Source organism: Gekko japonicus, unplaced genomic scaffold (assembly GCF_001447785.1).
Source record: "Gekko japonicus isolate JY-2015 unplaced genomic scaffold, Gekko_japonicus_V1.1 scaffold458, whole genome shotgun sequence".
In the NCBI taxonomy this organism is placed as follows: Eukaryota; Metazoa; Chordata; class Lepidosauria; order Squamata; family Gekkonidae; genus Gekko; species Gekko japonicus.
Window position 1 is genome coordinate 594,455 of NW_015176465.1, and position 14,544 is coordinate 608,998.

General features: G+C 46.7%; 1 protein-coding gene across 1 annotated transcript in view; it reads right to left on the reverse strand.

The window, feature by feature from the left end:
- The window catches only part of ADAMTS16 (ADAM metallopeptidase with thrombospondin type 1 motif 16), a 121,224-nt gene that overhangs the window by 52,135 nt on the left and 54,545 nt on the right, over positions 1-14,544 (reverse strand). Inside the window, exons 10-12 of the mRNA XM_015427082.1 lie at positions 14,255-14,392; positions 11,795-11,948; positions 9,802-9,897 (exon numbers count right to left, since the gene is read on the reverse strand). Of these exons, the coding sequence (XP_015282568.1) occupies positions 9,802-9,897; positions 11,795-11,948; positions 14,255-14,392 (388 nt within the window). The remainder of the gene's footprint in view (positions 1-9,801; positions 9,898-11,794; positions 11,949-14,254; positions 14,393-14,544) is intronic.

Below are 14,544 nucleotides of genomic sequence, written 5' to 3' on the forward strand. Positions count from 1 at the left end.
AGAGTGAAGGTCAAAGAAGACGGGGACGGCAAAGGATGAGATGGTTAGACAGTGTCATAGATGCAATGAACATGAAATTGAGCAAACTTCAGAGGACAGCGGAAGACAGGAGGGCCTGGCATGATCTTGTCCATGGGGTCGCGAAGAGTCGGACTCGACTGTGCGACTGAACAACAACAAAAGCCTCCCTTTTCATTTGTTAAATCATAAAAAGCAACAAAGGGCTTGGGGGTGAGACTGTGCCTGGTGTCTGAACTCCCACGCTGCAGCACAGACAACAAGGCGTTTGGCGAGGTCTTCTGGGCCAGATGATTCATCTTCCCTCCGGAGACACCTGGGCCATGGTGAGAAATGGCTTGCCTGCCCAGGGTCACATAACTTCCCCAGCAGACAAAACAAGTGGGAGGTGAGTTGCGGTTTGGTGTCTCTCAGCCTTCAATCAGGATGCTCACACAAGACCCTCAAGCTGGGTAGTTTTTTGGTTTGAAGGTGATTTTTTAAAAAGGGGACTTGTACTTATCTGTGGCTAGTGTAGGTCTTTGTTTTTACATGTTTTATTGCAACACATGGAAGGTAAACACCTCAGCCACCTCAGGGCACAACTCGGCACGGGAGGGGACACACGTCTCCAATCGTTGAGCACAAAACAGGTCTGATGGGGTAATAATTTTACATTCAGCATTCCTGTGCCTCCTGCAACTCGACTGGAAATGGAGATGGCACGCTGGACATTACTTTTGCCTGATGCGTATGGGGGGGGACACTTGTTTTGGTGTGTGGGGATGCCCTTATTAAAGGGCACTCTTTTTTCCAGGCTTGCCAGTGGCTGCAAGGGATTGCATTAGATTACGGTGGTGGGACCAATGGTCCCTCTAAGCTGCGGAGTCTTCTGAGCAAAAATCCTATTTTGTGAGCTCCTGGCATTTTAAAGTTGTGAGCGAGCAATTTGGCTGCTGCATCAGTTAGTTTGCTCTGGAGCCCTCCCTTCCTGATCTAAGGCAAAAAATGTGTGAGCGGGAGGCGAAAAAGCTGTGAGCTAGCTCACACTCATACTGATGATGTAAAGTGTAACGTTGAGGCTTAGGGTCCTCCTCTGGGTGCACAGAGTCAGGTTCCAGACTTGAGTTCAATAATCAAGGCAAAGTTTATTATCCAGACAAAATAGAAACAATATCAGTCCAAGAATGGATAACAAAAGCAAAAATGAACCGCTGGCAAAAGCCTTGGCTAATCAGAAGATAAGAAACAATTAAAATCAGATGGCACTCACAGTTAAAATGTGTTAATCCAAAGGCAGGACAAGGACAGCGTCCTCCCTAAAATAACGCAGGGCTGTTTTCAGCTAATTCTCCCCCCCCCCCCAAAAAATCCAACGTCATAATGAGCTGCAGAGCACTTTATCTCGGCCAGCTGTTAATTAAGGTAGTTTGGCTGTACAGCTCCTATTGAGATGAGAAGCAACCGTTCTGGTAACAACTTACAAGGTCAGGCCTCCCCCTCTACCCTTCACTTGGTTCTTCAGGGTTGCAGTTTTGCAGCTGAGCTGGTCTCTTCCTTACATAAAGTTTGAAATGTAACCATTATTGTAGGAATTCTAATGGAGAAGACTGTAGTGTAAAAAATGAAGTGAGACATACGTACTTTCGCTCTCTCTACTGAAGGACCTCTCTGTAGACTGCTGGGGCGGGCTCCCTCATGGCTTTAAGGACCCTGAAACTGCTGCTGCACCTGACAGACAACTGCCTGTTAGTTGTAGGAGGTGGGGGGGTATTGGAAGCCATCAGAGAGGCTGAGCCAGCAGCATTGCTAAGGTGATCCTGCTGGGGTGTTGTCCCTGATGGATTAAAGTACCCTGGTCCTGCTCCTACACCTGAAAGACACCTGCCTGTCTGGTGTTCGGGGGGGGGGGATTATGTTTAAAGGCATCAGGGAGGCTGGTCCAGCAGCAGGGCTAAGGCAATCTTGCTGAGCAACCCTCTCCGGCGACTGTAAGTATCCCCCCTCCTCTCCTACCCCTGACAGGCAGCCGCCTGTCTGCTGGGGTGGACTCTCCAATGGTTTTAAGCACCCTAAACCCACTGCTGCACCTGACAGACAACCGCCTGTTAGGTGTAGGAGGTGGGGGGAGTATGTTGGAAGCCATTAGAGAGGCTGGTCCAGAAGCATTGCTAAGGTGATCCTGCTGGGGCGACGTCCCTGATGGATTAAAGTACCCTGCTCCTATACCTGACAGACACCCGCCTGCCTGGTACTGGCAGGGATTATGTTTAAAGGCATCAGGGAGGCTGGTCCAGCAGCAGGGCTAAGGCAATCTTGCTGAGCAAACCTCCCTGGTGGCAGTAAGCATCCCACCTCCTCTCCTACACCTGACAGGCAGCTGCCTGTCCAGTGTAGGAGGGGGAGGGGGGAGGAGTATTAGAAGCCACTGTGGAGGTGGGGCTGGCAGGCTCACTAAGACATTACTGCTGGCGCAGGCTCCCTCGTGGCTTTAAGCACCCTGCAACTGCTGCTGCACCTGACAGACAACTGCCTGTCAGGTGTAGGGAGGGGGAGCATGTTTGAAGCCATAGGGAGGCTGGGCCAGCAGCTTTGCTTCACCTCACAGGTGGTTGGCCATTCCTGATTTCCTCAACTGTCATTAGCTCTCTGTAGTCCCCTGTAACTGTTTTTTTACCTCAGAACACTAAGCTCTGCAGCTGACCAATCAGAGTGGGGAGTGCAAGGAGGCAGCAGCCTGGCAGCCACATAGAAATCAATGGGGGGAGCACATTTTCCCGCTTTTGACCCCCTTAGGGGTCGAATTTCTAAAAATCCCTTCTTAGTGAGCACCTATGTCACGGTAGGAGCGCTCTCCCCGAATTTGGTGTTTCTAGGTCCAGTGGTTTGGCCTGGGCATTGATTTTACGGTGAGGGGACTTTCTTTTATATATATAGAAGACTAGGAATAAGGCCCATTGTGGAAATAAATACAAGGAGCTCTAGAAAGAGGCTCTGAGAGAGTGCCAAGGCCGAAATAAGGGACGTCCTTTTACTGACTTCATTGGGTGTTATTGAAGAAGAAGAAATCACAAGTATCAACTTATAAAAATACACAAATGAGGAGGAAACAATATATCTCAAAATTCAACCAGGCTACATCTGTTATACTGTTATGATAGTACACATACAGGTTGGTCCTAAATTACCACAGAAATTAACATTAGTCAATTGCCATAACAAAACTAAAATTAGCCCCTCGTTCAAAGTCTGACGAATCATTATGCTGCAATTTCCATTTCAAAAAGGAGCCCATTTTTTGATAACATATGAATCTTTAACCTGTGAGTCTATACATTGAATATTGTCTGATATTTTTTCCATAATAAAATAATCCCACAATTTTGTGTACCAGAGATAAATTGTGGGGGGAACTTTTCCTTTCCACTTTAAAGCTATAATATTTTTCACTACCGCGGCCATTGTCATAATAAGATCTTTCTTAAGTTTAGAAACTTTTAGGGTTTCCCAGAGATTTAGAAGAATCAACTCTGGATTTAATGGAAGTGTGACGTTATTGTGTTAAATAATCTTTCCAAATCTTTGGCTTTATTTCTTGACCATGTGCAGAAGAGCGTCTTCTGTCTCTTTGCTGGTCTGAGTTGGTTGACTTCTGTCCCCCCGCCCTATACGTTTCTCCTTCCATGGTTATGCTGGTAACTGCACTGTCTTTCCCTTCATCTTCTGCTTCTTTTTGTGCATTTGAGAAATCAGATGTTTCTTGTCGTTTGAAATGTGGTTCGCGAGAGTCCCTTTTGCACCGGTTTATGGGTGTGTGGTATTCCTCGTGCTCTGCTATTTTCACGTATCTCATTTGCTTTCTATTTCTCCTGTATTCCTTTCCTTTGTGTGTCTCCATCATACGTGAATGTGGTGTTTCTGCAACAGCAACTGCCAGTGTTGGCTCCCAGTATCCATCTCATCATTGTATTCTTACTGATTTCCTTCTTTCAGAGGTTTTAGTAACCTGGCACCTGTAATCATAACATATTTTCCATTTGAACATAGCATTGATGTTGCTTTTCCTGATTATTTCCCCCTTTGGGATTTTTGATTGTAATTGTCTATTGGTGTTTGGAAGACTGAATTTCAATTGCCTGTTCATGGACAGTTGTGCTGGTGGGGCCTCTCCCATAATCCAACAAGCTTAGGTAAATAGCTTGATCAGTCTGTTTTGCTTTCCCCCCTTATGTTTTCTGCCATTTGTACCTATTTTCCTGCTAGTCCATTTAACTGTAGATAGTATGGGCTTGCATGCTTGCGTTTGAAGCCCCACTCTTTAGCAAATGTTTCAGACTTCATCTATATATATTGTATTCCATTATCTGACATTAATTTCTCTTTGCTGAAACGGACTCTGAAGAGTTCACCGTGGAGCTTCCTGTTGTGTCAGGTAATCGTATGACTTCTGAATACCTGCTGTAGTAGTCCACAACAAACAAGTAGCTTTTTTTTGTTCCCAGGTGAACAAGTTCATTCCAATTTTCTGCCATGGTCTGTTTGGTGTTGCTTTGTCACTGGTTCTTTGGTGTTTCCAGGGCTCTTTTTGTAGAAAAAGCCCAGCAGGAACTCATTAGCATAATAGGCCACAGCCAACAGCAGGAACTCATTAGCATATTGGGCCACACCCCTGACAGCACAGCTCATTAGCACATTAGGCTGCAGCCACATGTTACCAGAAGTGTGGTCATCCAGCCACACCCACCTTTTGCTTGTTATTCTGTTTACCTTGTTTGTTGTCAAAACCCAGGGCCTTTTTTGTAGCAGGAACTCCTTTGCATGTTAGGCCACACCCCCCTAAGGTAGCCAATCCTAATGAGTTTCTGCTGTTGGGTGTGGCCTATTATGCTAATAGGTTCCTGCTGGGTGTGGCCAACTCAGGAGCGAGCCGGAACTCTGTTCCTGTGTGTTCCTGCCCAAAAATAGCCCTGGGTGTTTCCTTTTTGGTGTTCTAAGCATGTTGCGCACCCAGGAGCCATGTCTTTTATCTGAGCACTGATCCCAAGCCAATATAAGGCATCTCTTGCCGTTCTCTTCCCTAGGACTGTGCCCATGCGTCCTGTGTGTGTACTCTTTGGAGCATACTTTGTTGCAGTGATTTTGGAATGACAATCTGCTCTCCTTGCAGTATAGGATTGTCCCTTCCATAGCACTTGCAAATTCATTTCTGACCATCCTCTCTTTATCATCCCCATTAATTTCTGCACTGTCTCATCTTTCCTTGTTCCCTGCTTTACTTCTTCCAGTTTCTCCTCAGTAGCTGGATAATTCTTTAGGACCATATGAACCACCGTGTGTGCTTCCTCTTGGCATTTATGTTTGGCACAAATAATCTGGACAGTATGTCTGCTATTGGTTCTTTCATAGACTCATAGAATGTTAGAGTTGGAAGGGACCTTGCAGGTCATCTAGTCCAACCCCCTTCACTCTGCAGGAGCATAGCCGAAAGATAGCCCTACAACATGCCCGAAAGATGGTCGTCCAGCCTCTGCTTGAAAATGTCCAGCGCAGGAACATCCACCCCCTCCCGAGGCAGACTGTTCCACTGCTCAACCACTCCTACAGTTAGGAAGTTTTTCCTGATATTTAGCTGGTAACGACTCCCTTGTAATTCCCACCCATTAGATCTAGTCTTGCAATCTGGAGCACGAGAGAATAGATCTGCTCCATCTTCTACATGACAGCCCTTCAAATACTTGAAGACTGCAATCATGTCCCCTCTAAGCCTTCTCTTTCCCGGGCTAAACATACCCAATTCTTTCAGCCTTTCCTCATAAGACTTGGATTCCAGCCCTCTCACCATCCTGGTTGCCCTCTTCTGGACACACTCGAGCTTGTCAACATCCTTCCTAAAATGTGGTGCCCAAAACTGGACACAGGACTCCAGGTGAGGCCTGACCATAGCAGAATAGAGCGGAACTACCGCCTCCCGTGATCTGGACACAATGCTTCTGTTAATGCATCCTAAGATTGCATTAGCTTTCTTCACAGCCACATCAGGGAATCTTTGGTGTTTCCTTTTTTTGGTATGCTAGTTACCAGGTTACTCTGGTAACTCTGAGACTCCGAGTGAAGGGCGGGGTATAAATCCAATCATCATCATCATATGTTCTTCTTCTTCAGAGCAGAAGACATTCCAAAAGGAATTCTGATGAAGCACCAGTCTCCCAATAGCGAGTTGAAAGACGTTAGTTTGCTGCTTGGCTCATCTAGCTTCAGTTGCACCCAATGCATTGAAATACTTGTCTCTTGAGGGCTTGTGTGATAATACATCCTCTAATGCAGAAAGTTTCTAACGTTCTCACACAATGACTTTTAAGTCTCTAGGGTCTAGACAAATATGTCATTGTTTGGAATTTTCTCTGTGGTGACCACAGAGTTTACCCATTCTGTGGATTCATCCGCTTTTATCAGAACTCCAGTTCATTCCATTCATTTGAGTTCTTTCTCCATTTCCTCCTTAAGAGCAACTGGCACTGTTCTTGGTGCATGTATAACAGGCTTCAAATCTGGTTTCAGCTTTATGTGGCATAGTCCTGGTAAATGGTGCTGGAGAAGACTCTTGAGAGTCCCTTGGACTGCAAGAAGATCAAATTAGTCAATCCTAAAAGAAATTAACCCTGACTGTTCCCTGGAAGGCCAGATAATGAAACTGAAGCTCAAATACTTTGGCCACCAAAGGAGAAGGGAGCACTCACTGGAGAAGACCCTGATGCTGAGAAAGATTTAAGGTCAAAGAAGATGGGGACGGCAAAGGATGAGATGGTTAGACAGTGTCACAGATGCAACGAACATGAAATTGAGCAAAATTCAGAGGACTGTGGAAGACAGGAAGGCCTGGCGTGATCTGGTCCATGGGGCTGCGAAGAGTCGGACTCGACTGTGCGACTGAACAACAAAATCTGGTAAATAGCCTAGTCCTGTAAACACATCTGAGACCTGTTATTTCACTTTTTTTGCTTGCTTAGCTCTATGTCTTTTGTGTCCACTAGTCTCATAATCTTTATCAGGTTCAATTTTTTCCCTTGCTTTCCAGCCCAATACTGGTCTTCCATTTGTTTCCTGCACAATGCAAAATCAAAGTGTATGTGTAATCTTATCGTGCTTGCACTCTAGGATACATTTTCCAGGCACCTTTAATGGATATCCCCCACATCCGGTCAAGGTTGGTTAACCAGTTTTCTACAAATTTACATGTGATAGCAGCTTGTGATATGTTTGGGTTGGTACGCAGTTAACATCAGCTCCTGTACCTATTTTGAACTGAATCATGTCCTTATTTTTACCTACTTTCATGTCCACCATTGATTCATTTTCTTTCTCTTCTGTGTTTGCAGTCAAAAATAGTGCATCTGTGCAGGTATATGTTTCCAGAGGTCCCTCTGCTTTTTGTAAATCATTCACTTTCCTCAGGGTTCTATTCCCTGCAGTGCATCGCAGGGCAAAATTATTCTGTGCTGGGCATTCCTCCCCTTTGCTGTGTTTCCTTTCAAATCGTTTGCACTGTTTTGTCTCTCCTTGTCCAGAAATACACATCTGGTGAAGGCTGGTGATTTGCATTCCTTCTCGTTTCTGATGTATCACTTTTCTCTTGTGATCTATTTTGTAATATTTTTTTCATTTGTGCGCTACACATTTCATAAAGGTAAAGGTAAAGGTTCCCTTGCTCGAAAGCCAGTTGAATCTGACTCTACGGTTGCGGTGCTCATCTCTGTTTCAAAGCCAAAGAGCCAGCGCTGTCCGAAGACATTTCCGTGATCATGTGGCCGGCATGACTAAACACCAAGGTGCACGGAACGCTGTTCCATTCCCACCAAAGTGGTACCTATTTATCTACTTGCAATTTCTTGCTTTTGAACTGCTAGGTTGGCAGGAGCTGGAACTAGAGACGGGAGCTCACTCCATCATGCGGCACACTCGGGTCTCGAACTGCTGAACTACTGACCTTCCACAGCCTGTAGTTCAGCGTCTTAACCCCTTGAGCCACCGCAGCTCAATTTCATTGAAACACATTTCATAAAGGTAAAGGTAAAGGTTCCCTTGCTCGAAAGCCAGTTGTATCCGACTCTAGGGTTGCGGTGCTCATCTCCATTTCAAAGCCGAAGAGCCAGCGCTGTCCGAAGGCGTTTCTGTGGTCATGTGGCCGGCATGACTAAACACCAAGGTGCACGGAAGGCTGTGACCTTCCCACCGAAGTGGTACCTATTTATCTACTTGCAATTTCTTGCTTTCGAACTGCTAGGTTGGCACATTTCATACACACGTGCTATTTTTAGTGCTTTCTCTAATGTGAGGCCTTCCTGCCGGAGTGACCTCACCTTGCTGTCTGGCTGCTCCTCTCAGCAAGCATGCAAAACGAGGCAGAAGGTGTGTGCCCTTCCTTTGTACACATACGTACAAGCAGCATGTATTTCAGAAAAGCTGCAGCGCTGTAGGGACACACAAGCCACTGGAAGGTCCATGACTCATGGTTCAAAAAGCACTAGTAGAGAAAAACTAATGCTATGGCATACAGTGGGAAGAAAAGGGGGTGTGGTGGTAACAGAGAGGGGGCTGAAGAGAAACCGGTGTGTGTGTGTGTGTGTGTGTGTGTGTGTGTGTGTGTCAGGAAACAGAATGAGAGGAGGTACCAGATTGCAAAGAACAGGAGGCAGGATGGATCAGCAAAAGGATGTGTTCGGAGAGACCTGGGGCGATTGCTCACTAGAGCTGCCTCGCAGCGCAGCGCCGTTTGCCCCGACACAAACATGTCCATTTCACACCCGAGGCTGCGGGGCTGCATTTGACCCGCGGCTTCGCCCAATTTCCTCCGCAGTTTCATGATCCTCAAAAACCAGGATCACGAAACTGTGGAGGAAATCGGGTGAAGCCCCGAGTCAAAATGCAGCCCCGCAGCTTTGGGTGTGAAATTGACATGTTTGTGTCAGGGCAAATGGCCGCTGTGCTGCGAAGGCAGCTCTAGTGAGAAATCGCCCCTGGGCTGATGCGACGCAAGAAGAGAGGAGAGATGGGCTTGTAGCTCCATGGCAAGGGGTCCACAGGGCCATGAGAATGTTTAAACATCCTTCTGATGGGAGACACCCCCCCCCCAAGGTTGTATGGGAAGTAGCGGCATGCGGGCATGCTCCCTGGTGTTCAGTGGCGCTGGTGCGATTCCTTCTCCCACAGCCCAGCAGATCTTCATGGGAAGAGTAAACATTCTCACAGATGAGGGAGGGTCCCGGATGGGCAGCTGTGGTGTTCTGCGGGAACCAGGAGGAACATTCGAACTGGGCCCCCACGTTGCCCCACGGAAGAATGAACACGCACATCTGACTCACTCAAAGCCACAGCAGAGACATAATTCACTGGGAAACGCAACGCTTGCTTTCTTTAGCAGAAGAAATACAAATGCTTTGAATGGCCTGTGAGAATAACAAGGGTAACTCCAGGTTTGCATCCCTGCGACCTCCAAAGAACTTGTTATTGACCAACAGGGAATCTAGAAGGGGCTTGCTCAAAAAAGTTTATTTCTTCAATGCATCGTATTGATTTTGTGCAGGATTTAGCTTGCTGTAACGCATGGCCGAGGCAGGATTTCCTCATGAAGCCAGGGTGTAACTTAGTTTAACTTCCCGAACTATTTTATTATTTAAGTAATTGACTATTATTTAAAGAGATATCAAAAAGACCCTTTCTTCTTGTTCATTTCATTTTGTAAGCACCCCTTTCCTTATGCTTCCCGCTTCCGACCCACCCCAAAGAACAAAACAAAACCTTTCTTACCATGTCATAACCACACATGGTGCCTTCTGCAGCGGGCATAAATTTGGTTTCACATTTCCTTCCAACCCGATGGCACCACAGTGCTTTGCAAATATCCTAATTGGGCAAAAAACACCAACAAGCTGAAGAGAGACATTAAAACTCAATTTCCAAACATACTCTGAAACAGCTAAAACAGCAATATTGTGCTGAGCACAGTTATCACAGTTTAAATGTGGAGCATTTCCCCCCCTTGCATATCAACAACACACACAAAGAACAGGGTTAAGAGCCAACAGACTCATTGACATTAGCATTTGAGTGTTTTAACTTCCACTGGATTATGCCTATACCACATGGAAGCGAAATGTCATCAAAATTATGGGGGGGAGGGTGTTGTGTCAAAGTCACATAGTTGTGGTCAGACTGCCAATCTGCTAAATGTCTACCAGCAAGGGCCACATAATTAATCCCAAAGGAGTCTTTGAATTTCTAATCCAGACAGAGTGATGGTGCGGATTAAAATACTTCTATGAAGCCCTGGGCTGTGGCAACCAACAGGAGACCAGGGACGGGACATGAGGGACGGCTGTCAGTAACAGAGTGATATCACTTCCAGGGAAATCTAGAAATGATATCACGCCTCTCTAGGAATCACCAGAAACTATAGTTTTTCTGGTGACTCCTAGAGAGGCCTGATGTCCATTTTGGGTCTTCCCAAGAAGGGATGTTATACTACCAGCTCAATGCCCAGAGCAGCAGGGGAAAATGAGAGGTGGGGGCTGTACAGGATTTACCCACCCAGGCCAGTCCAGGAATGGGAGGGAACCCTGTGCCTTTTACAGTACATTAAACAACAACCCACAGAGGTAGGCTACCCTCTCTGGATTCAGAACAGTATGCCACCAGAACCTCTACAATAATCCCCCTCCCAACCTGAGATTAGAGGTTCAAAATCTCAGTTGGCATCTAGGGCTTAACACATTAGCACCTCATTCCCAGAGATGCACACTTTTTACTCTCCAATAGTAGCGTATATGGTGAGCGTTTAGGCCACAAGATTTAGGCTTGGAACTCAGGTACAACATCAGAGACCGTTTAGAAACAGGAATAAGTTTTATTCAGTACAGAACATTGCAATTAGACTATAAAAGATTGCAAAACAATAAGCCTAAGGCGATTTGCCTTAACTACACAGTAAAAGATACATATTTACCAAGTTCAGGAATATCCAAACAGTCCAGTTAGACACCAAGGGATTTTGAAGGGAAATCCCATCGTTGCACTCCATGTGCTTTAAGTCACAAAGCAGTTCTTTGTCTCTCCCAGAGACAGCATTTCAGGTGTCATAAGACAAGCAGAGAGCAGGAGCACACACAGCTCCCTCTCATTGGGATCAAACTATTATAGTCCAATTCCAGTCACAATCAGCTGTGGCCATCAGCCAATTGTGAGTGGGCCTGGGATGTGCCCAATTGTTGGTGGTCATGGCAACGTGTGGGGATAGGCTAGAAGTTTGGAGACCACGCCTGCAGTCACATGGCCCCAAACTCCAGCTTCTCCATCGGCTACGTGACTTCTTGCATGTGGGCCTAGTGGGGTGCCTCACAGTCTAGCTTCTAGCATGGAAGTGTGAAGAATGTGGGTTTATGGCACTTCCAGGGAAACCTAGAAATGATATCATGCCTCTCTAGGAATCACCAGAAACTATGATTTTTCTGGTGATTCCTAGAGAGGCCTGATGTCCATTTTGGGTCTTCCCAAGAAGTGATGTTATACTACCAGTTCAATGCCCAGAGCAGCAGGGGAAAATGAGAGGTGGGGGCAGTGTTCACTCACCACTGCGGAAGGGCAGGAAACCCCGCTGTGTCAGCTGACTCATCTCAGCAAATGCTGATGTAGACCCTTGGTGTGAGAAGAAAATGAGCCAGGGGGAAAAACCCACTCACGTGGCCTTGTGTTCCTTGGTCTAAACGTGGAAGAAAACATGTCTGTGAACAAAAGAGGGTCTGACCTTTTTGAAGTCCATCATGCACAGCTTGGCCTTCTCCCCAAACTGCCACTTGCACTGCGTGGCCGCATCGTACAGCTCTCCGGGAAGCTTCTCCGGGTACTTGTACTCCTGCACAGGTTTCGGCTGATCAGCAAGACACAAGGACTGGGTGGAGCTGCAAGAAACCCAAGTGCTGGAGATGAAAAAATTGCATTTTTTGACCTTTAAAGCCCTGTATGGTTGGGGGGCCTGCCTACCTGAGGGACCGCCTTTCCCCATATGTGCCCTAGAGAGCACTGAGGTCAGGGTTGCAAAATCGCCTGACTCTCCCTGGCCCAAAAGACGCCAGATTGGCCATCACGATGGTCAGGGTCTTCTCAGTGGTGGCTCCACATTGCTGGAATGAGCTCCCGGAGGACATCAGGGCCCTGCGGGACCTTCTAGTTCCACAGGGCATGTAAAACGGAGCTCTTCCACCAGCCTTCAACTAGGAGCCACCACTGGAGCCATCGGAAACTGAACATGTTATGGCCCTATATCACAATGTTGGTGCATGGCCTTCTTGCTTCAGACCATATATACTAACAACCGCCATCTGTATTTATTAACATATATGTAAATTGCTGGTTTTGTGAATTTTGACAATTTTAATGTATTTATTGTTTTATCTATTTTATCGTGTATGCCGCCTTGAGCCAGTTTGCCCCGACTAGGCAGAATACAAATCTAAAGTAATAAATAAATAAATACATTTTAAAGGGGCCTTTCATTGGGGCTTTTAGACCACAATCCACTTCTCGTGAGCAGGGGTCATTTCCTGTAGGAGTACACAGGAGCGAAGCTCTGGCAGTAAGGAGCTCAAGGGGCGGGCACATGCAACAAGCCCCGCCCCTGCTCCCAGCAGCCCTCAGTCAGGCCATGAGGAGCAAGAAGCAGCCAGGTAAGTTGCAGAGCCCCCCCCTTGGCCCGCCTTTAGGTACAAGCTTTCCCTCCTCTGTGAGGACAGATCTGCACGTACCCCCCCCCCCAATAGCTAGCGATCCAAAACAGTCCAGTGGAGCCTGAGCGGTGGGTGTTGCCTTCTGACACACTTCCGGTGATGTCAGGGGGAGTGGCATATGCAAATAATTTATGCTAATGAGCCCCTGCACCTCTCTTTCTACAAAATGACCCCTGCTCGTGAGCAAGCCCCACTGATGTGAAGCAAAGGAACTGGGAATGTGGGAGTGCCAAGAGACATCAAATCAATCCAGTTGACAACACAGCGCAGTTTACATATAAATGTAAAATTAATATACAGGGATTAAGATTCATAACCTTATTGTGCTGTAAATAGATCCAGGTGGGTAGCTGAACGTGCACGCACATGAAAGTTTCCACCCAGAATTAAACTTTGTTGGTCTTAAAGGTGCCACTGGACTCAAACTTTGTTCTGTGCTGCAATTCATTATACTTAAAAATTGTTTAAAAGTGAAGAATATATGCTTTCTTACGGACAGAGTCGCAGCACCGAATTTGGCCACTTTAGAGGTGGTCTGATTGAAGCCGCCTGCAAGGAGGAGATAATATCTAGAATTTTTTTAGATCTTTCAGGACACCTGGATAGAATCGGGGTGAGATAAGTGAAAAGGGTGTCCTTATAAAATGGACAATATAACAACAGATGTTCCAGGGCTTTAACTGTGTTCAGCTGGCAGGAACACAGACGTTTTGAGGGTGGGGAATATGTAAGCATCTCTCTTCCAGTGGTGCTGAGGGCTGGAATTTAAGATGGACCAGGGTGCAAGTTCTGTGGTATTTGGAGTATTCTGGAGTATGAAGAGAGCTCACTGGCACAAAACTTTGGCTATGATTCCCTACCGCTGGACAGAGATGTGCCTGAGCTCTATCAGCTTGAAGAACTGTGTCCCAGATTCGTTGTTTATTTCTTTAGCACCCGAGGACCCAAGATGACCTGCTGATAAGGGGGAGAAGGCGAGCAGTTGTGTTTCGTTTTCAGCTGCATCCACCCAGCCTGAGGGGTGCCTGTTCACAAGGGGGTTAATACAGGTGGACTAAGAGACATGGAGTAATGTAGTTTAATGTAGGAGAGCCAGTTTGGTGTAGTGGTTAAGTGCGTGGACTCTAATCTGGGAGAACCGGGTTTCATTCCCCACTCCTCCACTTGCACCTGGCTGGATGACCTTGGGCCAGTCACAAGCTCTGGCACAGCTGTCCTTGAAAAAGAGCAGTTTCTGTCAAGAGCTCTCTCAGCTCCACCTACCTCACAGGGTGTCTGTTGTGGAGAGGGGAAGGGAAAGGAGTTTGTAAGCCGCTCTGAGACACCTTTGGGAAGTGAAGGGCCATGGGGTATAAATCCAATCTCTTCTCCTTCTTCTTAAAACATTAGGCTTTTCCTTCTCAGAAAAGAAAGGGGTACCCCCCCTTCCACAGGAGAGCTGCTTCTTGTTCAGGCAGAATGGCCTTTTTCAGCATACGTACCTTAGAAATTTGTAGAGATACTGACGACTGCAAGCTGACCACGAGAAGACCCCGTTGTGTCCTGCCAGAGTGGGGGACATGATGTTACCTTCAGACTTTTTGCAAATATTCCCTTCCCCGTCATGGACCATGCCGAAGCTGTAGGAGGCAAAAATGACTGCTTTTATCCTGTCTGCGCTACCACTGTCAACCACGGCTTTCGTTGTTACACGGCATCACAAATCCTGATTTTGTAATAGGTAGACACGTAGGAGCTGCGGTGGCTCAAGTGGTTAAGACGCCAAACTGCA